Below are 23,772 nucleotides of genomic sequence, written 5' to 3'. Positions count from 1 at the left end.
AGACGTAACTAGCTCGAGGTCAAAACTTTTTCCTTGACAATATAATAAGGAAATCGTCCTCAATATTTGAACATGGTCACATTGTTGTATTTTATAGTATGTGTTTTTGGTGGCACGTGTATCCAAAAATAAATCCATTTGTGCAAACATCACATAAAGTTACTGATTCAGTATTTAAGTAAATGATCTGCCTATAACTGGTTAGAATTGGATAATACGTTTTCAGGAAACCGTAGCATAATTTGTAGCAAGCCTTTCCGTTTTTTACCGGATACATTTCGGAGAGTGTGCGGGGGAATTGCACAACTTGATTCCTCCTAGTCCTTTCCATCATCGAATCACAAGACAATCGGCGAGGCGTCACCGATTCCTGGTGGATATCCCACCCACACGCACGAAGCGCGTCGCTTCAAGCTTCCTTGTGCGAACTGCTAGGGAGTGGAACTCCTTGCCGGAGTCTGTGTTTCCTGATGGGTACAACCTGGGTGTCTTCAAAGCCCGAGTGAATAGGTTGCTTATGGGCAGACGTGCTCCACTTATAACATTTGAACTTGAAGTTCGATTTCCAGTTGAGTGAGTAATGTATTTTCAAATTTTCTATTTTTGTTCACTTATTGTCCCTCGAATTCGGAGAAAATAGGCTTGTTTATTTATCCATGTATTTTCCATCACTTCTATATAGTGTATAGCATAGAGTTATCTTTCTATTTTACAAATAAACTGGATATATAACATTGTATTGTTGGTGGATACGCAAATAACTTTGGGAATGGTATTTAGAAAACTGGCTTCACATTTACACGTGTACCATTAAAACTTATTACAATTTAAAATTAATTGTATTGTTACTGAATTATCTAAGAACCAACAGGTTTACATTCACAAACACCTCATTAATATTTAGTTTATACTTAACAAATGTACTTTTCATTTTCTTTCGTATTTTTTTTCTAAAAATATTTGTAAATAGGTTGTTCCGCTTCAATGGGTTGGGATAATATGTTAGTGCTTATCATTTTGTAACCTGAAGTTGTTGCCTATTTATGTGCCGAATTGAGATAATAGTTAGTATGTGCATAATTCCAGGTAAATGGCGGTAACTGCTGAATAATGTTTATTTACTGAAAACAACACAACATAGTTCACTAGCTTTCTACTCAATAGATAATTGTACGTATTTGTATCGTTATCAATTAATTAAATTCTAAAGTTTTTTTGTGGATGAACAAAACATGCATTTTGATTAAATGCATAACATTACATTTGTATTGTGTGACACGTAATTGTAAAGTTATAAAATATGTAATATGTACATTTAAACTTATTTGGTTAAAGCTTTTTGAGTGAAATCAGTTTCGTAAACAGTGAATAACAAAACAATAAGTTAGAAGATAGTAAAACAAAATAAATCAAAAGTGTATCTTACACTTCATTTCTGTGTATAACGTTACATAGGAGATATAAAACAACTGACATAAATAGGTATCCCAAAACCCGGTTTAGACTCTACGCTAAACTAAGTAGAAAAAAGTGAAGAGAAAGAAAAGCAGATTTGCCATACTGCTGTACCATCCTTCATGAATATAATGTAATTAAAAGATGGAACTATTTCTAATTCTGAATTAATGTAGCCTCATTATCCACCATTTCCATCTTATAATCCACCTCCAACCACTCATTTGCCACATTTTCAGAAATCTGTATTTGCACCACAGCATTCTATCTCTACCATAAATAAATGAATGTCAACCTCATCTAGTTTTTTTTATAATAATTTTTGACATGTAAAAGAGCTCTTTGGTAGCCTATTTACGATTAATTTTATTTCAATGTATAAGAAAAGTTTGAGCACCGCCCGGGCGACTAGCTAGAAGGATGCAGTGCAAGGAGTGCTACCCAACAATTGGGGCCTAAGTGAACACATCCTCATCCCGCGGCTTGAGAACTCCTCGCGACGTGCTGCGTGATGTTTCACAATATTATGGTTTCGTGTCAAGATGTTTGTGACTCACTAACTACTTTGACAACCTTTTGGGAAGATGGCGACCTCGATTTGTGTTGAGAAAAGTGCCGGTGAAATATGTGCAGTTACACTTTCGCGTCGCATTTTTTTTGGCACAGGAATTTGCTTCCAATGACAGTCAATGCTATTTTAATGGAAATTAGGGCTTGATGTAAAGTTGAGGAGAAATCAGGTTGTATTCTTGAATATAAAAGCAACGTCACGCCTTTCATCAATGAAAGGGATAGACAGAGGTGCTCATTACGACTATGCAATGTACACCCACTTTTCACCATTTGTGTTATAAGTCAGATGTAATAAGAGGAAAGCCTATTGCCATATACTAAACACAATTTCAGACTCCGTGCTACTACTGAGAAGTTTTCGAAAAACCGAAAAAATCCCAACAATTCTTTGCCTGACCCGGGAATCGAACCTGAGATACCTTGTCCGGCAGTCGCACTTGCGACCGCTTGACCAACGAGGCTGTCATTCTTGAATATCTCTTGAAGATATCCTTACTCATCACTAGATCAGTAAGTGAGTGTTAGCAACTATACTGCAAGTTATGATAAGTGATCCATACAGTTGACCATGTACACCTACATTCGGAGTTTTCTTCGCCACCATCGCCTTAAATTTCCCAACATCTCTATACCTACTAGCCATAAGTACCATTATGGCATGCCACGTCATGACATTTCATGAACACGCCAACTTACACGTGGAACTTTATTTGCGTCGTTTTCAGCTGTGTCCAAACATAATTCATGGACAGACGCGTCACACTTTGTATACAGTTACAGTTATTAGTAAATAATGAAATATTGGTAATGAAAAAGTTGACATAGCGATGAGGAAAAGCAACTTTTTAAATTGACACAAATGTTGTAAAACATTTGTGTCAATTTAAAAATTTAATTCCTTAATTCCATCTTCCTTCCCTTTCTTACATACCACTCCTCACACAATATGTTCAATATGTATATCCTTGTTTTGGTCTACTTCCTCTTGCTTCATCACAAATTTTTCATCTTCTCATTACATGTTCATACTACAAGAAAGCAGTATCATTTATTCTGTGTCATTACCTAGGACAATTGTGTTGTATTGTGTCGTGTCTTGGTGGCTCGGAGGATTAAGACGTCCTGAGGATTCATGACCCTCATGAAGTTCCAAACTTACCAACGGTAAGTTCCAATGTGACTTTTAGTTGTACTTTCTAAGATTATATAGACACCACTGACGAACGGTGAAGGAAAACATCGTGAGGAAACCTGGGCTTGTATTTCTAATTATAAGTTTGAAATCACCAATCCGCATTGAGCTATCGTGGCGATCAATGCTCAAAACTTCTCCGTGCGAGAACAGGCCTTTGGTTAGCAGTGGCCACTTATAGGGTGTTGATATGATCTAATTACGTAGGATACTCAATTTTTCATTATCCAGTCTTCTTCTAATGAATCTGTTTACCCAATGAATGGATTCAAGCAACCAAAGGTTATCTTAATGGACGAATAAATAGATATAAGTATTAATTATATACATTTAAATATAATTTGAACAAAGTCACGGAATTGCCCTACGACGATTATAATTTGGGTGTTGCATTTTCCTCTTGGAGTAGTCAACATCGAACTAATTAATTTGCCATTAAGAAATAATTAGCAGCCACTGTCATCAATGTTGACACTGGGCAAGGGAGGCAGAAGTAAAGGTTGGGGACATTGTTGTCTAGAGTACAGTTTTATTTTATTTAGAGAGGTAAGAAATAAGAGATGTGTAGTATTTACACCTCATAATAGTCCTAATGTTCACCATGATTGAATGGATAAAGGAAAATCCAGAAGAAAGTGCCAGCTTTAGGTTTTATTTCGTTGGGTAACCGAAGATCTTAAGTTTACAATTAAGGAAAGAAGTTAGCAACCTAAACTTTGTGTTAGAATCTTTGTGTCAGCTTTGGTAGGTACTGCATCGTGGAAATATTCCATCGTTCTAGAACAAGCAGTGCCATGATACTTCTGCATTCTTCTCTCGTGTCCTCTAATTTGATTTGCGTACGTGACTACGGACACATCGCTGTACCACACGATCAAAACAAACGATTTTCTTCATAGAAATATCAATTAATTTGATATTAAATAACTATTAACTCGGCACAAACTCAGTTCATTCCAAACAACGCAATTATTAATTGTTTTGCTCATCAAATAACTCGGTGGGAAAGGGAACCGTTCAATTGGTTTTTGTGATATTTTGACCAACAATTAGTTTACTAATAGTACACAGTTACCTGTATAATGAAATCAATGATATCTGAGGTAAGTAAAAAAATCTGCTGGCTATTAGGTGACCGCAATAACATTCCCCGGGGTAAAATTCAAAACAAATTATATTTTCTAGTCTCATTAGCTTTAAGACTTTTTTTGGGTTTTTTATTGCTAGGAGAAAGTTTTTATGTAAGAAAAAAATAATTAATATGTGCAGAAAAATGTTCAAGGTGGAACAAAGTTTGCGGGGTTATCTATTTTTCTATAAAGGTAGAGAGAGAAATAACATTGTCAGTAGAGTGCCGTTTAGGTCTGGTATTTAAAGGGACATGTCGAATTTCTCAGATTTTTGGTAATACATAATCTATAAGTGTATTGGATAATTATACCATTATTAGGTCCAATGTATGAATATTGATTATTTGACATCTTTCTTTATTTTAGGGATTATATAACTTTTTTATATTTCTGATCCATTTATCATAACAATGACCTACTACACACTGTGCCCCTCCTCTTTCATTTAAGGGTAATATAAGATATTAATTATTGTTTGATTAATCTGAGCTGGTAAATGGTTGTTTATCAGCCAATTACTGAGAAGTAGGTCTCCAAAAATAGACCTGACCGCAAGGTGATTAGCCGCAGTCACGTATGCAGCCTGCTAATGACATTACCTAGTGCACAACATTAAGTAATATGGCGTCTTTAGATATCACTCTACGTGTGTTTACTAGTAAGTTTTTTTAAGGGGGGAAAATCATCTAATGTCTTCTCTCGCCAGGGCGAGGTGAGAGGGAGTGTCAGACTCGTACTGACTAAAAACCACCCCGTTCCTACTCTGGCTTGTCGAGCCGGAGCCCCGGTAAACCCGCTAGATAGTCCGCAGCTCCGGATAATTGTTGAGTTGGGAAAGTAACTGTGTTGTAATAGGTGTGTCCTGTGACGTGGCTGATGATAAAAACTATTAAGATGTGACCATTGACACCAAAGCTCATTATGATGCAAAGAAAATCTATTACTAATTTTAAGAATTGGTTTTTGGCCATCAAACCGCTTACTGCCAGAACGGCGAAGCGAAGATGTGGTCGAAGATGGAACACACAGACTTAGAAACTATCTATTCACTCTGACCTTGAAAAGACCCGGGTTGTATTTCTCAGGAAAAATAGAAACCGGCAGATTGTTCCATTCCATTACCAATATTTACGTCCAAAGCTCTTCTCCTACCCATTACAAAATAACTGATCTTGTTTTAATTAAATTTTTTGTATAAATATAAATAAAAATACGATTGGAAAATGTTTATTGGACCGTATGAGGTCATACGTGTGTACATTGAACATTTAATTGTAATCTGTAGGAAGTATTTAAGGTATTTACGTAGGTAAGTTAAGTAGTGATAGTTATGTGTCAATTAGATAAATATTTGGGATTCATAATGAAATATTGAAATCATTTCCATACTTGTGGTCGTTTCGTTAAAAAAAGAGCTAGTTTATGTAAAATATTGACTTATAGCTAAGTTTAAATAAGATTGAAGTTGCTTTTTTCTGAATAAAGGCTGATAAAGAATGAGAAGAAGAAAGAGGCTTGTTTTTATTAATATTTAAATTCAGTTTTTATTTTATTTCCACTGTTTTCTTTTATTTCGTTATTTCTTTGGTCATGTATTTACTCTTTCAAGTTTATTATTTTGTATTATTTTAATATTTGTGTGTTTTTTTATATTATAATCTTTGTGTTTGTGTGCATGTCTTCTGTTAAATAAATGTTTTTTTCTTCTAAAAGAACTTTTCTCTCTCATCCCGAAAATTATAAGTTTTTTAAAGTACGGTACTCAAGTGGTTTCAAGTTGTGTATCTTTGTAATTTAAATTCTTGAACCTTTTATTTCTTTTACTATAATTTATATGAGAACCCTCTATTGAATTCCAGTTCACACTTAACGCATGTCATTGTAAACATTACATAAAAATCTAGATAACACTTCAGGCTTTTCCCAAAGATATAATATTAAAACACGATTTGTTGGGAAATCCCAGTGGAACGAATTTATTATATTATTTTATAGTCTTCGCAACGCCTCAAACCGATATCAAAGATAGATTATAAAGATAAGAAATCACCAAATATATACAATTAACTGCAATGTTAAACATACATACAAATCATCACTAAAATATTTTACATCAAAGTTATAAATATGCATACGTATGATAATCATCGTGATTCATACTAAGTTTAAATAATATTAACAGTTTTCTCACGTAGCATAACTTTTTGAGGATACTCGACTAGTTTCCAGTTATGAACGGGGCTCGCAATTATGAGTAGCATGTGCGGCGACTGAGCAGCACGTACTCCAGCAAAGCGCGACAGTTAGCTGCGCGTAGTCGCTTAAAGTCCTCCTCACAGAACAAAATAGTATGCAATTTTTTTATATTTACCAAATAATAATTTCAGAAACCAAATCAAGCCCCGGCTTTTCCCATAGTCAAAGAAACTATTGCAGAATTACGTTTTTGTCCAAACTCTCAATGAGAGTAGCTTACCTACTGGTAAGCTCGCAATTTCAAAAAGATCGATTAAATCGATGAATCTTGTAGAGGCAGTAAAATAAACAAATAATGTTATTTTCACATTTTTTAAATTATATGGGGTTTACCTACATAGATATGTGTACACTCATACATTAGATATTCGATAGACTTAAATATTAGATACCTAATCAAAAAATCCTTGAGTCACACCAAGACCTAGGTATAATGATGGCACTATCTATATAAGTAGTATATATCTATGTATCACGAGCTATCAGTGACCGTTGATCAGTAGACAGTATTAAACGGTGAATGTTTGAACATAAACATTAGTCCATAATCTAGCGTCTAATCAATAAATATTGCGGATCTATCGGATTATATCGAAGGGAATTCCATTTTATTCATGGGCATTGTGTGTACGAGTATAACTTGGAAATTAATAGTTTCATACTATGCGTACTTTTCGAGCCACGGAGGTGAAATACCGCCGAATTTGCTGACTCCGGGCTGATAATGGTCATTTAACACAGAAAATTGTAATATCACTTTTTGGGCGGCGCGGGTATCAAACCCGCAACACGTTGCACAGCAGCCGGTCATCCGACCATTGCACAAACCGTTCAGTCAGGTGATTGAACGGTTTGTGTTACATATAGGCATATGTAAACATAGTTAGTATCTAATCTATGTCCACCAGTTTTCGACTAGTCACATCCTGCTCGCAATTTGTGTGCTACCTATAAGGTCTAATTGTTTAATTAATTAATGAAACAACGAATCAACCGAAAGAATGAACCAATGTAATTATCGGACATAATGTCATCATAACGTGTTGATTTATTATTTCATGGCCTCGCAATTTAAACTGACGAAAGCTTGCAAGCCTGCCTGCCAAGCGTAGAGATAAAGATAATGGCAAACTCTTTTAGCTAGAGGAGGTCCAAACTCTAGCATTGTACCAAGGATGACCCTTATTATATAAGTCTCCCTTATTTTAATTGTGGGAGAGTTATGCTTCGGCACGAATAGGCCGGCTCAACCGAAGTGACACCACGGCTTCTGTGTTTTCTTCACGTAAACCGACGTGAGACAACGCTTGCGTTACGATTGAGGTTACCGGAGGCCCTATTGCCCCTCTTCCCAATAGTGCCAATCCCCGATTGCCCAACCACCCCCAAAAGGCCGGCAACACACTTGTGACCTTGAAAATCTGAATGTGGTTGTCGACTTGTGACGCCAACAGTACATACGAATCTGTTGTCAGAATCGTATGTACCAACCTAAGTATTAAACACGTGGTTGTGTATGCAATTGTATGCACTTCATCAGCATTAAACATCTTTAGCACGCCTTTAATATAAGGAAAAAAAGAAACAATTGGTAGACGCCACTCGTCCACAGAGAATAAGATTCACGCGCAGAATCGACACACGTCCCCTGAGACCGATCAGTTTGTACCTTCAAGGCGACGCGGCTACAGGGTGGGCAGCACAATGCTGTTTTGTTCTGGTTGTCTTGAAAGTGCTGCCTATGATTAATGGTGTATTGATGTGGAAGACAGATTTGATCTGGTAAGGATACGACAATTTCCTTAGCATATTACTGGTAATTAGGGACCTATAGGTAGATCAACAATAAGTCTTTTAAAATCACATATGCTTTAATTTAAAACATATATTTCGGATTCCGAATCGTTTCTTTTATTTAGAGTTGATTAAAATTACGGTTTAATGAGTTTAAAATATTTGCATATAGGTACTGGTACTTCACATAAGTTACCTGCATCCTACATATTTAATAGATAATAATTATTCAATTAATCAATGGACGCCTCTTTGCGCAGCGGCTGCTTGTCGTTGAAAATGAAATTGCACTGCATTTATAGACTAGCTTCAATCCATTCTAATCTTATCAAACGTGGCGTCTATAATCTCATGTTCCCTAAAAATGAGTAAGGTGTTTAATAAAAAACCAAAGTCATTTTTCCACCTGACTCACTGATGACATGACATTACATGATCATACATATCTACATTCAGTAGGTACCGGCCTTGATAAAATAAGTTATTTCATAATTTTCACACATTATTACATTATACTATTTGGGTTTTCCCAGCAGAACCGTTTAAGTTTATGCGAATCATCTTAGAAGCATGTCTTTTGAGCGTGGTGATAGCGAAGATTATCAAGATGATGCAGAGGTTTATACGAGTACGAGAGGGACATAAGACCTTGAAAAGTATTGGAATTGGAGTAAAACACCAGACCTACAGTTAACTATAATCTAATAATCGAATAATCTAACTAAAACTATGGAAAATCATTGACATTTTGATCAAAAACTGGTACAAAATCTGTATAGCCTTAATTTCCTCAAAGTCTAGTAAAAGCATTTATTTCTATTAATCCTTAATTAGGCACTTTTGAAACGTCAAATTGAATTGTTCGTCAGTCTAGCTCTCACTGAAGCTAGTTGCTAATTTGCTAAAAAGTCACACAGAGAAGACACACAGTTATGTATGGGCATTTAACTTTTTTTTTTTGTGAAAAATGTCACACATGTAAGACATCAATAAAACATTAATCATTCGATCTTCGTCATCACGACAGCCGTGGCCAATGTGGCACAGTGGCTGACAGTGGCCACCTCGGAAGATCAGCGTGTATGCGTGTAGGTATAAAACTGATCGCTCTCTAGGGACGAATGTCGTTTGCCCCTTCTCTTGTACATGTCATACTCTTTGGGGAATACTCCGAATAAATGTGTGAATGAAGTTTAGTGTAAGCGTGTTAATGAAATTAAGAAAAATCTTCAGGTATTTCTTAAAACACGTAATAGATTTGTCTATGTATCTAAATAACCTACAATCATGAATAAGATTAGATAAAGTTCACTTTAGGTTTCTATTTAGATAAAACGCTAGATACAAACATAAATCCTGCCATACTACATATTCTTTGTTTCCGCTATTGCCTAATGATTATGAAATACCTGGACTACTTCAGGTTTAGGCTAGTTTGGAGAAAATACTTCAAAAAATGTTAATATAAGATCGCGGATATAAGTAGATCACAACTGACCAGTTTATGTTGACACCTTGCAATGTGGTTCTTATTCTTAGGCTCTAATGTTGGAGCTTAACTAGAGGAGACAGAGAAAGAGTTTAATAATGTGATGAAAGTAAGAATTAGTGGGTTCAATGCCTTGAAAACTCCATGCAGCCAACTGGCGACATTATACACGCTGACTGAAATGGCCAAGCCCAAAACTATTCAAATTTTGAACAGTTTTTTAGTCTCTGTTACAAACCTTCACCCTGAAGGTCTACCTTCAAGTAATAATAAGAAACACCATACAATTGGTCACTTTATCAACAACAACAGTAAATTCATGAAAGCAAATGTTTAATCCGGTCTGAATCCTTAAACGTCAGCTATGAAGCCATAGTTCTTTGATCGCGGGTCAACATATACTGGTCACCACACCATTGCAGCCGAGACACTGGACACTAGACAGAGGTGTCAGACACTCGTCTAGTGTCCCGGCGCTACTTACAGCAGACTTACAAACATATACTGGTCCCACACACCATTGGAGCCGTGACACTGGACACTAGAAAAAAGTGTCAGACACTCGTCTAGTGCCCCGGCGCTACTTACAGAAGACTTACAAACATATACTGGTCCAACACACCATTGCAGCCGCGACACTGGACACTAGACAGAGGTGTCAGACACTCGTCTAGTGCCCCGGCGCTACTTACAGAAGACTTACAAACATATACTGGTCCAACACACCATTGCAGCCGCGACACTGGACACTAGACAGAGGTGTCAGACACTCGTCTAGTGCCCCGGCGCTACTTACAGCAGACTTACAACCACAATACATTCTCGCAGTGTAGTAAGTAACGTTGTCCGGACATCTATCATCTGTAGGGGGTGGTACAAGTTGCAAGAGATGGCGTATCAATCGTATTTTACTGCCAGTCTCTGACAAGTAATAGATGACGGAAGTCGCACATTAACGGATGACGTCATAAAAATCCTACATCGCACATGTGAAGTTTACATGCGAATAGATAAACATGGATAGAAAAATCCCAACAAACAACAGATGGGCAGAAAGCATGCCGCCAAGCATGATCACCTCGCCTGGTCGGAGGATCCTCCTTTTCTTAGGTAACTTTACTCTCTGTTTCCTAAATATTTGATTCCTTCACGTCGGTGAGTACCTTAGCAATACCTACATTAGCTTTTCTCATCTTTGTGTAAATTATCCCATTTTTAATTAAATCTGAAACCAGTTACTCAGTCATAAGTTGCACCAACAACAGTAGTAATACCATGTACTATACGAACAACATACGAGGCAGATGTGTTGGTACGTTATTATCAAAGGTTTTACCCATATAGCCAATTATGCTGACAGACAATTCGACACTCAGTTCTCTCTATTAAAGGACCGCTGTCACTCCTCACTTGCGCCACACGTACCCAGCACTTCCGCACCTGTATTAGAATACAATGCGGCACGGAGACACGTAGACTCAAACATACAAACACACGCCACGCCACAGTCACGCTACAGCCACGCCACAGTCACGCCACAGTCACAGCTGTCACTACTGTAGCTGTCGCCAGGATGCAGACTGTGGCATTATCATACAACATTACTTATACACACATAGTTACACAGGTTCATTGGTACTTTCTTACTTGAAAGTTAGTTAATGTTAGGTTATTCTGTAACTGCTAATTCTCACGACCAATGATATGGTGGACCGCGATTAAGTTTACTTCGATCTTTCGTAGCTGTAGTGTAAGTTAATATTTATATTGCAGAAACGTTTATAAAGATATTGTAAAATAATTAATAGATTACTAATCATTTTACAATAACAATAAAACTTAACACTAAACTTTTGGATAAGTAAACACAATGTTCCACTAACAGTAATGTACCACCTGGCCACAAATGATTTTCAGCAAAACAATGTACAATTAAAGTAAATTACAGCTATTACAAACACTCAATGTTTTGCCAAAACTCCTCGTCGAAGTCAATTAAGTGAAACAAACTCGCGTTACATTTCAAGAAAATATAAATTATCTAACATTGCAAACTTTTTGCACAAAATACTGATACTTAAAGTAGATACTGTTTGGTATCGAATCCTCAATGAGTTTAATTTTTAAAATAAACAAGTATTATCAATGTAATGCCTACAATCTATATGTTAATTTCATTCGTTGCTAGGAAAAATGTTTCTTACCAAAAAGTGAAATAATTTGACTCCTTTTAACTTTAGGTTACTTTTTATTGGGTCAAGCCCACCACAATCCCCCAAAACCGCAACTTATGTAAGCCAAGGTCTACAGTAACCAACCATTTTCATGATTGTATCTACCATGGTTTAGGTTGCATACACAAAAACGTTGATGACTGTTTAAAAAGCGAAAAAGATATGTAAGATTCGTAGCAATTGGCGTTCCATAGTATCTGCCTACGCCCATGAAAAAAAGCGTAAGGTTATGTATGTATGTATGTTAACTTCTACGACTACCCGAAATTACTTGTATCTAACCGAATCTAAAATGGACACTGAAACTTAATGAGCACATATTATGATCCAATCAGTAACTCCCAAAATAAACAAAGAATTATGAAACAAGTTTCTGAATAAAATGCGTAATAAAATAAATTCGTTGATAGAATACCAAGATATAATATATAACAAGCGTAATTATACGAGATATAGACATTGGATTGATTATACATTTTGAATTCTTTCATTAAATGCCATGTATCATTCAAACAATCACCGATATTGCGTTACATAAAATAAATTATGATTAATACTAAAATAACAATGAAATACAGTATAAGGTAAGCTCGTATAGCTAGCAGTCCATTTATAGATGTGCCGGGCCAAGGATAAGGTAGATAGGATATCTGCAATCACAATAAACTCAGCTGTAGATAGTATGCCATTACACAATGTAAACAAATCATTGTTTCATTATAATCATTAATGAATACGGAATTCTTTAAACATTCATAAGTGCGTATTAAAAAAGACTCCCTGGTAAATGATGGGTGGTGAAAGGTCCTGTGAGTAAGGATCCTGTCTATCTGCTTGCCCCTTCAAGAAATAACAGTCATGATGTTTTACTAGATATAATTTATTTTAAAGCTAAATTGTAACATTAGTGATTTGAATCAATGATATTTCTTACTGTGTAAATTTCAATTGCCATATTTTGTCTACTGCTGTAAAGAATTTATTTTAGTGTGATATTATAGTTATCATGCAATCATTTAATAATACATCTTTATCATCCTATCATTACAGGTAATCGTAGCACACACCCTAACCTAACCCGCCCTAATTCGAAACAGAACATAAACGAGCAGACGGATCACTTGATTGCCGCCCATGGACATCAGAAACACCAGAGGCGTTACAAGTGCATTACCGGCCTTTTGGGGTTAGGAATTTAAGGGTTGTTGGGAAGATGGGGAAGGGGGTAATTTGGCCTCCAGTAACCTCACACACAACACAAGCATTGTTTCACGTCGGTTGTCTGTGAGGCCGTGGTATCATTCCGGTTGAGCCGGCCCTTTTATGCGGAAGCATGGCTCTCCCACAATAAATTACAATAAGTGTCACAAATATAGATGTTCACCATACAATTAACACTTTACTTTATATGAAGAGTGCAAACTGCCAATATACCTACACGCCATTGTTTTGGTCACCATTTCGTTCCGGATCCAAGTGATAAGATACTGCTATCACATAGCTAAATATTATAAATCATGGAATCCTTTGTTTATCATTATTACAACAAATGTTTTTGTCAAAAATATCAACTAATTGTTGTGTTATTATTAATGTAACTTCATGAATAGGATTATGAAGTTTATTCACTTTATTTGTTTTGAATGAAATCTTGTGATATAAGAACGAGTTGTTTGTCTTAATACGTCTTTTATCTTTTGTTTTCCTCTATTTATAGTTTTGACACACCTTTGAGCATTTTCTTTATCTTCGGAGAGTCAGTCAGTATAAGATGCCATGTATGTACCCGTTCGGTCTTGATTATGACCTACTTTTCTGTTAATCATAAGTAGTTAAATATCAAAATTATACTAACTACCAAATACTAGAGGCCAAAGCAATTATAGTTTCAGGTACAGTTAATCTTCTTCATTGAATTGATGAAGTTGCATAAGAATTGATAAATCAAGTTGTCATAAGTTTTGAACGAACCTCCTACAGGCACTTGTACAAGTCCGCCATAACCTCCCATACCGCTGCAACTCCTGAAAGCCAGGATCTACAGTAGATAATACCATGAAAACACCGGAACACTGAAGTTCGGCGCGACATGAATGACTGTCTTGATAATATGGCTAAATAATATTAGACGTAGTACCAATAACTAGTCAACATCTAATCGTTAACAGCATTACCTACAGTACTAACTGCCGTACTCAGAATCATTTAATGATTACTTAACGCAGTACCTAGCAAGTACGAGGAGCAAAATTGATACTAAGGAATGGTTTAAGTAGCAATTAAAGGTTTCTGAGTACGACAGAAAATGTGCAAATAAAGAGGAATTGTAATACATAAACGATGAATAACAAACTTCCGTCTGCAGTTATCTTGGAAATCAATCTTCGATAGTGCTTTACAGTAGAAACGACGTGGACTCGGATCTACCAGTTATGACGTGTAACTACGAATTATTATCGATTAAGATTACCGAATTACGCAAATGCTCATTAAAGAAATCTATTTTGTTTAAATAATATTAATTTGTTAATTGGCACGCATTATCATCTATTAGTTAGATGACTCATATCGACTGCAATAGAATGTAATGTAAATATAAATAAAATAGGTATCAAAACCAAGTAATATGTACGTAAGTATGACTAATAGAAAGTCATTAAAAATGTATTAAAGAGTTACATCATTTCATCTTTTTTCAAACGAGGTAGGTACAAAAATTAATATACTCTTCCCAGTAAGTTCCTAATGTGGTTAGCCAAACGTGATAAATAAAAAAAATATTACACGTAAATCCAAGGAGTCCGTCAAATTATCTTGAAGAAATATTTTGTCGAGTATCCAAGAAAATCCATATGCTACGAATACAAGCTGCTACGAGAATTTCAAAATTGAAAACTAATTCAACAATACTGTGTAAACACCCACAACACTAGACAAGCTACAAATACTTAATAATAACTATTTTATTACTAGATATTGACCTACGAATAATATACAAGTTCCATATTCGGTAATGTTTATGTTTTCAAAGAGTTACGAAGCGATGAGTGTTCGCGGCAATGTGTGTATAAATGCACAGTGTAGTCAGCGCAGGTAATGTATTGTTGTACTCACTACAACTGACTACATCACGCGATGTAGATAGACGATAATAGTCCTGCGGCTATTTGGGTGTCTATTGACTCATATTACCTGTTAGAGATTTAAAAATATCGTAAAAAGTGCGACTACAATTCGTGCTTTAGTTACACACCTAACTAGACTAGAGAGAACTTTGAATTTTTTTTTGAATAAGAATAAGGACGCTTATTTACACAAAGTTATTGACTAACCGATTTTAATCCAAAATTACTGGATGGATCTACATTCAATAGATCTAATGTCAAAATTCAATTGCATTCCAAATATTTTAAGTCTCGTCAGTCAATTCGATACTAGCTCCTCCAGCGGCTTCGTCCGATAAAAAATAGTCTATGTGTTATAATACATAATTACAGGAGACAGAATAAAAAAATAAATACAAAAAATATCAATCACTTGATACATTTCTTGTTTGAATATTTATGTATTAGTTAATTCCACGTTAAAATTAACGTCGTAGTTAGCACTTACAGAAAATGTAACAACAGTACCTTTGCTATAAAGGTATCTACATAAAATAAATATATAGAGTCGTCTCAATCGAAAATACACAAGGCCAAATCATTTTAATACATGATTTTCTGATATTTATCTCCGTTCGTGAGATGACTAGCGTTTAAATAAGTACATAACACCTGAGAGGTTTTTATCACTAGTCCATTGTTGAACTGTTGCATGCAAATCTATTCAGTAGTTTCGGAGATGGTCGAAAACATACAATCTGACATATCATTTTTTTTGTACGTGCTCAGTACACGCTGACAGTCAGTAGAGGCTGTGTGCTGAGTACAAAAAGCCACTGATTGCCAGTGATGGCTGTGACGTCAATGGCCAGTTTTGACCAGTTCCTTTATAAAGTAATTTGTTTGCTTTCAGTGTGTAAATGGTTTTATAATCGAATGTTTATTTTCACCTCTGTCCGCCATGTTGATGATGTTCCTTTTATGTGGAACTGTCAATATTCTAAGCGTACGTTTGTATTCGTGTATTGTAACACTATTCGAAAATAATCGAAAGTAATCGAACCAATCTCACTACTTGTTATTTTCACAAGAAGCTGTAATGGTGATTTGTGCTTGTTTCATTTCGTTTGTGTTTTTAGGTACTATTACTACCCGGTAGCCATAGCTTACGGACCGAATGATAGCCTAGAGTCACCTGTAACTTAACTCAACACACACTAACTAAAATCATCATAAGTTTTTTTATGGAATACGAGCAGACGGGTCTCCTGATGGTAAGCGATCACCGCCGCCCATGGACACCCGCAACACCAAGTGCGTTACCACTCAGAAAAACTGTTTAACTTCGCAACTAAACATAATTACACTTACATACATAACAAATATCACCTCTGTTATTTACCAAAGTTAAAACATATGTTCTTATACACACTTTAGATAGGTGTGACACGACTACACGAGGTACCTTTACAAATGACGTCATTGGACCCTGACAATTGGCGATAAAAGATAAAACATTCGCACTAATGCCCATATCTATTGTTTTCCGAAATTATCGATAGAGGTCAACAATTACGGAGCTTACGTAAGCGGGTGTGTGATTATAATTGATAACTAATGTGTAATCTGTTGATTATAGACCTTAATAGTACCAACCGGAGGCGTTTAGTAGGCTATTATAATAAAATTAACAGTTACATTACTACTTCATTTGTTTAAATAACGCATGTTTTCGAAAACCTTATTAAAAATTATCATTTGTGTTATTAGTAGCTAATACAGTGAAACTTGGTTAAGTGGGACCTGGATAAGTGAGAAACCTCCACAAATGGAACTCATACTGAGGTCCCTACCCATTGGCACTGAATTACCTCTATTAGTGGGACAAACAACCCTCTATATCTGGGATTCGTTCTTTCGATTTATCATCTTAGTTACCTCTATAACTGAGACAGCGAGTGAATTTTAATGCATAAACCTCAGTAACTGAGACAACATCGTTTTGTTTGTTGATTTACTTATTCTTATTCATTTATAATGTGCTCCATAACACATTGTTTTATTTAAGAATCACACCTCTTTATGTAAAATAACCCGTATGTTCACCTCCATTAATGAAACCCTCTGTAAATGAGACAAATGTTTATTTATACCTGGTTATCTGAGACACTGGGTTAGTGGAATACCTCTATAAGTGATACCAATTTGAAGGTCCCTTGATGTCTCACTTAACGAGGTTTCACTGTATTAGAGATTTAATATTTTTTTGCGCATTTTATGGCTGGCACTAATGATTTTTATCTATAGGTATGTTTTGCCTTTAATTTTTTAGCAGGTGAAGCCGCATGTAACAATTAGTATTCAATAAACTATCTCACTACAATAAAACCCTGTATTTTTTTTAACTATTACTAAGGTTAGAAATTCTAGTACTTAGAACTAACAAACGGTGATTGCCTAGATATCTTTCATGTGTTTAGGCCTAACCTCAACCAATCCAGACAACAACTGCACTCCATCTAAAACGTAGACTATACAGAAAATCTAGGTACAAACACAAATCTAGACCTATCTGGTAAACCTACTTAATACTTTAGAGTAAAAACAAGAAACAACGACCGCTTATATACATACATAACAATACATAGATTGTGTGTCTGTAGCTTACTGATTCATAATGCACCTGGATAATAATCTAGTTTACTAGTTAAAGTGTGGGAGAGCCATGCTTCGGCACGAATGGGCGAGGTATTCCTCGAAGCGCAACTGTTTTGAAGCGCGTCTCTCCAAGCGCACCTATTTTATTCCTCGAAGCGCACCCGTTAGTTGCGCTTCAAGGAACTATTAAAAATATTAATTTTTATTTCCTCGAAGCGCACCTATGTTTTATTTTCGACTAGAGAGGGGATGCTAACTGAAACTATCGATAATAAGATATCGATAATCTGATACACGTAGCGCTCTTAGATATATGAGCAAATAAGGTTAAACCTTTAAAAATAGTTTCTTGTCGATGTATGACATCGCAAAATGAAATGTTCCGCTTGAAACCGCCAATCAACGACTTTTATTAGTTATTGTATACAATATTCAAGAACTCTGTACTCGTCGACCATAGATTGTTATTTTTTTACCCGACAGCGCCAGAAGGAGGGTTATGTTTTTCGAGAGTATGTATGTATGTATAATTGTTTGGCACGCTCTGCAGCCTAAACGGCTTGATGGATTTTGGCTTAAATTACCTTTTTTTTTATTTTCTTTTAGTTTTATTATTTTTATATTTTGACTAGCGGACCCGACAGACGTTGTCCTGTCTACACGTCTTTAATTTGAAAATTTTAAACTTTTTTTAATAAGCTAAAACATTCTGGACCTTTTTGATGAAAATTGTTATTCAAATGTTATGACAATATCTAACGTCATTAATATTTGACACTGCGATGGTAGCGCCGTCTGTCGGATCCAATATAAAACATTCGTTTAGGCTGCAGAGCGTACCAAACAATTATAAATACATACATACATACATACTCTCGAAAAACATAACCCTCCTTCTGGCGCTGTCGGGTAAAAAAATAACATCTAAGAGCGCTACGTGTATCAGATTATCGATATCTTATTATCGATAGTTTCAGTTAGCATCCCCTCTCTAGTCGAAAATAAAACATAGGTGCGCTTCGAGGAAATAAAAATTAATATTTTTAATAGTTCCTTGAAGCGCAACTAACGGGTGCGCTTCGAGGAATAAAATAGGTGCGCTTGGAGAGGTGCGCTTCAAAACAGTTGCGCTTCGAGGAATACCTCGAATGGGCCGGCTCGACCGGAGTGTATCACGGCCTCACAGAAAAAAGACGTGAAACAACGTTTGAGTTGTGTGAAAGGGGCCTACGGACCTTCCCAATTTTCCGAATCCCTGATTCAACTCTTAAATCCTAACCTAACGCCTTTAGTATTTCGGGTGTCCATGGGCGGCAGCGATTGCTAACCATCAGGTGATCCGTCTGCACGTTTACCGGCTTAAACCATAAAAAAAAGTTTAGATGAAATGCACAAACCGTTATCATTATCATTATCACATAGCCAGGAACAGTTTATATCATAACGTACCTACTGATGTCGTTACAAAGCAAAATATTTTGTCACTACAGATAAAATGTGAAGTCCGATTCATGAAAAAGTATATTTTATTTCGTCACATCATCACGGTATCTTTGTAATCTATGTAATAGCACATGCAAGTCAAAATATTATCTCCAAACTGTCCCAAAGTACTTGAAACCACAAACGTCATCAAATAATGCTGACTCTACAAGTTTTGTTGTAAGATGTTATTAATTTAATTGATTGCAGGATTAGTCTAGATTTTGAAAGGCTAAGACCTATTTTTAATAATAATAAGAATGCATATTTCGTAGATTATTCAACAAATAAACTGATTCACTTTATTATTAATTAAAAACGGTAAATGTTTATCAATATCATCTAAAGGATGCTCGTAATTTCATTGACAAAAACAATGTATTTGAGTCATACCTAGAAACACAGATAAAGAAAGCTAAGTTAAAGAAAAAAACAATTTCCCATGTTTTTTATATTTATTCATAAGTAGTATATAAGCACTGAATGGTTAATAAATTGTAAATCTTCTTCAAAAAGGTTGAATAGCTAGGTTTTTTTTTTGTCTAAAACTAGACAGGCATTTAGCCGCAATCCTAAAATCACCTGATGGTAAGTGACGCTTCGCTGTTCATCTAACAATGTGCCTATGTCTAGAAGTAAATCCTAATCCTATCCATCTTTGTAATGTGTAACAAGTTTAAAATCTATTTTAAAACTACAACGATCATGTTTCTAAAGTGTAACAAATAATAAGTATTCCAACATTACATTAAATATCTACGCTTCTAAGTATCTGTGGTTTTAATTATTTAAGTAGGCCATAATTAGGATTATACCGTTGAATAATATTTTCTTTAAATGTATAATATACGAAAATAATTTATTGTTAAATGACAAGAGTAAAATAGAAAGAAGAAAGAAAACTGAAATGTCGTCAAGTTAGAAAGACACCGCTTTTGTTCTGATTCTGCTTCATAGAATAATCATTTTGAAGAAAAAATACAAGTGCTATGTTTAAAAAAATGTTTCATTGTGTTTATAACTCCATGTTATAATAGGTGTCGGTTGCAACTGATCTATGTATGATTCTGTGTGAAATATATTTGTAATTGTTTGAAAACATCTAATCCTGATATAATTCCGTGTTATAAATCTAGTAATTCCTAGTAGTGCATTATAACTCCTTCGGATAATGTGTCTGATCATCTATTATGGCAATAAATTGTCGATCCCAAAATAATCATCATTTACCAGGAACACGCTGACTGTACGTTCCCAGAAGTGCTCTCAACTGTGTTTCACTCGAACACTCATTGTTTACAGAACAGCAGCGCGCCATGCGCATACGCCGCTCCGGACAACGCCGAATTAATAGTCGGTGCATATTTATAGCTAATCTTTTGATGAAGTAACAAAATCATCTCATGTTAGGATTGTAACATCTAAGCCTTTGTTACCCGTGTAGTATTTAGGTACACAAAGGAGTCTTCTTGATCTTGGATTAACTATATCCACAAATTATATTCACAGAGATTATTTATTCTCGGCTATGGTGCGAGATGATCGCAAGTGATCAGAGTCCCGGTGCGGGTGTCAAGGTTAGGTAAATAAAAGTAAAGTTTAAAATGTGAACAATAGTTTAGTTTTATTTCATTATAATAACTCTTTTATATCTTAAACCTATATCTATTCAATAAATATACAACTTTGGAAATATTTACAGTAATGACAATACAACAGGAATGCTACGAGAGGTGACAACCAGCTAATATTGCGAACTACAGAGATTACCTCTCAACTCCACTGGTCCATTCAATTTGTCTACACTAACAACTAAATCACAGATAAATAATAATGTCTCCCGACCTTTGCGTCAGTCTATTTGGTAGAGCCTCTATGAGATTGCTGGTAGATCACTGCCGCGTGAGCACCGTGACGGGCTTGTAGATGTGCGGCGTGAGCGGGTGGTGCGACGGCGACGGCAGCTCGGGGCTGGACGCGCCCGAGTGCGTGGGCGACGGCAGCAGCGGCGGCGACGGCGGCAGCAGCGGGGCCGTCTGCGCCAGCGCCAGCTGGGAGCCCTGCATCAGCGGCGACTGGCCCATGAACGGACCCGACGGCAAGCGGTCGTACAGTGCGGGCGAGTAAGGCAGGCTGCCGTAGCCCATCGCGTCGCCGCGGAAGGCTGGGTGCACTGCGCTCGGCGTCACGGGAGGAGTCTTCATTTGCATCGGAGCGTACCTCTGGTACAGCAGCTGCGAGTACAGGCCCACCAGCTGGGAGTACGTGGCGGGAGGGTAGGCGCCGGGCAGTGCCGCGCCGGGGAACAGCGGCCGCTTGAAGCAGGCCAGCCGGGAGCGGCCGTTGAGCGCGGAGCGACGGCGCAGCTTGCCCGTGGTGCCGCCGATGAACACATCTTCGGCGGAAGCGTCCAGCATCCAGTAGTTGCCCTTGCCAGGGTCGTCGTAATGTCGGGGCACTTTCACAAAGCACTTATTTAAACTGAGGTTGTGGCGGATGGAGTTCTGCCAGCCCTGCCTGTTCTCCCTGTAGTACGGGAAGTTGGTCATGATGTACTCGTAGATGCCGTTCAGCGTGAGTCGCTTCTCGGGACTGTTGCGGATGGCCATCATGATGAGGGCGTTGTAGCTGTATGCAGGCTTCTCGTGCTTCTTGTCCTTCTTGTCGTCGTCGTCCTTAGGCTTGGTGCAATCCACGGGCTCCGTGCCCGTCACATCCAGTTCGGAGTCGCTGAGGTCGGCCTCGGAGGGCGAAGCGCCCGTCGACGAGGTGGTTGGCGATGGCGGAGGCGCCGGTTTATTCATAAGTATCGAATTGATACTAAAGTCTCCTTCGAACTTCACCATTTTGAAACACTTGTGATACACTTGTTAGACACGTAATGCGTGCGCTTACACTGCGAGCGGCGAGTGAACTGGCGGCCGCGGAGGCGGCGCGCGCTTTTATACGCGCCGCGGCTGGCTCCGCCCCCTCAGCTTTGTGAGTGCGCCGCGGCCAATCCGAATATGAGCTTTTCGATACATAGAGCCACGCCTACCTTCCCGTAAGCTCCCCTCTCCTTGCAAGCTCCACCGTAGAGTTGTTTTGTTGTAGTTGCGCGCGCGCAGCGACGAGTTTATTTATTATCTGGGATAAGTTTTATTGGTAGTGTAGATGCGATTATAAATCGATTGTGGTTTGTTATGTGATTAATGGTACTGTAAAATATTTCTTCCCGCTTTGGTACTGGATGTTGGACGTCGGTCAGTTTATGTTGATTGATACTTGACGCTCGTAGTGACATGTTCCTGTGAATTTATGAGGATCATTACCTTGTAAGAGTGCGGGCGTCACTCGCTAGTACCTTCCATTCATGGACAAAATATCTTATTTTGTTGATGCAGTTTCAGCATTGTTTGTACCAAATATTTAGTTGGCAAAATTTTGCTTTGTTATGAATTGCGCAAGAACAGTATCAAAATACTTAAAACATCATTATCACAATCTGAGCACCTAATTAATTAGTAATACGTGCCATTAGAAAGTAGATACATTGTCATTTATATATTATTGCAGTGATTGAGCAACCAAGTACATTGTTTGGCACACAATTAGGCAACAATTAATTTACCTACTTCATTCCATTACCCGTTAGTCATTATCTCTAATCATTCTGAAATATTTTCCTCTACTCAAGCACCTACTAATCTATCTATAAAAATACAGGTTTCGTAATGACGTCACTAAATATAGAAATACAGATTAGAAATAGATTTATTTTTAACTACACTTCGTTTTAACCGTTAATCGTTTGATTGTAATGAGGTTTATAAAGTACGGTTACATTAACTGAAATAATTTCATAATAAATAATTAGTTTTTGTGTAACATCATATTTATCGATACTTTGATAAGTAAAGATTGTGGCAATGATACAAACTGTTTAAATTAATAGGATAATCACTATCATCGTTATCAGTTATGTGTACCTAAGTAGATACCTAAATACTGATTACAATCAGACCTAGCGTCGAAGCAGCTAGGTTTCAAAAAACCCACATGACATAGGTACCTGTGTGATAAGCAGTAGGACTTTATAAGTAGAGGTCAGATTCCAACAACACACTTTATACGTAGAGGTCAGATTTGGACCACATTTTTCTGAGAGGTTATCGTGTGACCCACGAATTATTGACCCGGGTCAGAGTGTAATGTGTATGTACCTACACATAATCCGAGAAAAACTTCATACAACAGAACAGTAGTTTCCATATGGAACGTATTTGTAAATGCTTCCAAGAACACTAGGAAATAACAATGTGTCGTGGGATTACGTGTTAAAAAAATATTTTTGACCCGATATGCCTTTGTGAAAAAAACTAGTTCGTTATCATAAATAAATAGACCACAAATTAATTCTCAGTAT

The 23,772-nt window shown here is 36.8% G+C and overlaps 2 protein-coding genes across 2 annotated transcripts in view; one reads left to right on the top strand and one right to left on the bottom strand.

The window, feature by feature from the left end:
• Window positions 1-23,772, top strand: part of LOC118265271 (3-oxoacyl-[acyl-carrier-protein] reductase FabG) — a 247,171-nt gene that overhangs the window by 51,095 nt on the left and 172,304 nt on the right. The window lies entirely within an intron of this gene.
• Window positions 20,966-22,295, bottom strand: LOC118265537 (fork head domain transcription factor slp2). Its single transcript, XM_035578461.2, has one exon. The coding sequence runs from the start codon at window positions 22,211-22,213 to the stop codon at window positions 21,260-21,262; it is 954 nt and encodes a 317-aa protein (XP_035434354.1). The 5' UTR covers window positions 22,214-22,295; the 3' UTR covers window positions 20,966-21,259.

The sequence above is a fragment of the Spodoptera frugiperda genome, chromosome 28 (assembly GCF_023101765.2).
Source record: "Spodoptera frugiperda isolate SF20-4 chromosome 28, AGI-APGP_CSIRO_Sfru_2.0, whole genome shotgun sequence".
Lineage (NCBI taxonomy): Eukaryota > Metazoa > Arthropoda > Insecta > Lepidoptera > Noctuidae > Spodoptera > Spodoptera frugiperda.
The sequence above is the reverse complement of the archived record's forward strand: the minus strand, read 5'-3'. Positions and strand labels throughout refer to the sequence as shown.

Excerpts from the sequence above, each read along its gene's own strand:
- LOC118265537 (XM_035578461.2), bottom strand. The coding sequence starts at position 22,213 with ATGGTGAAGTTCGAAGGAGACTTTAGTATCAATTCGATACTTATGAAT.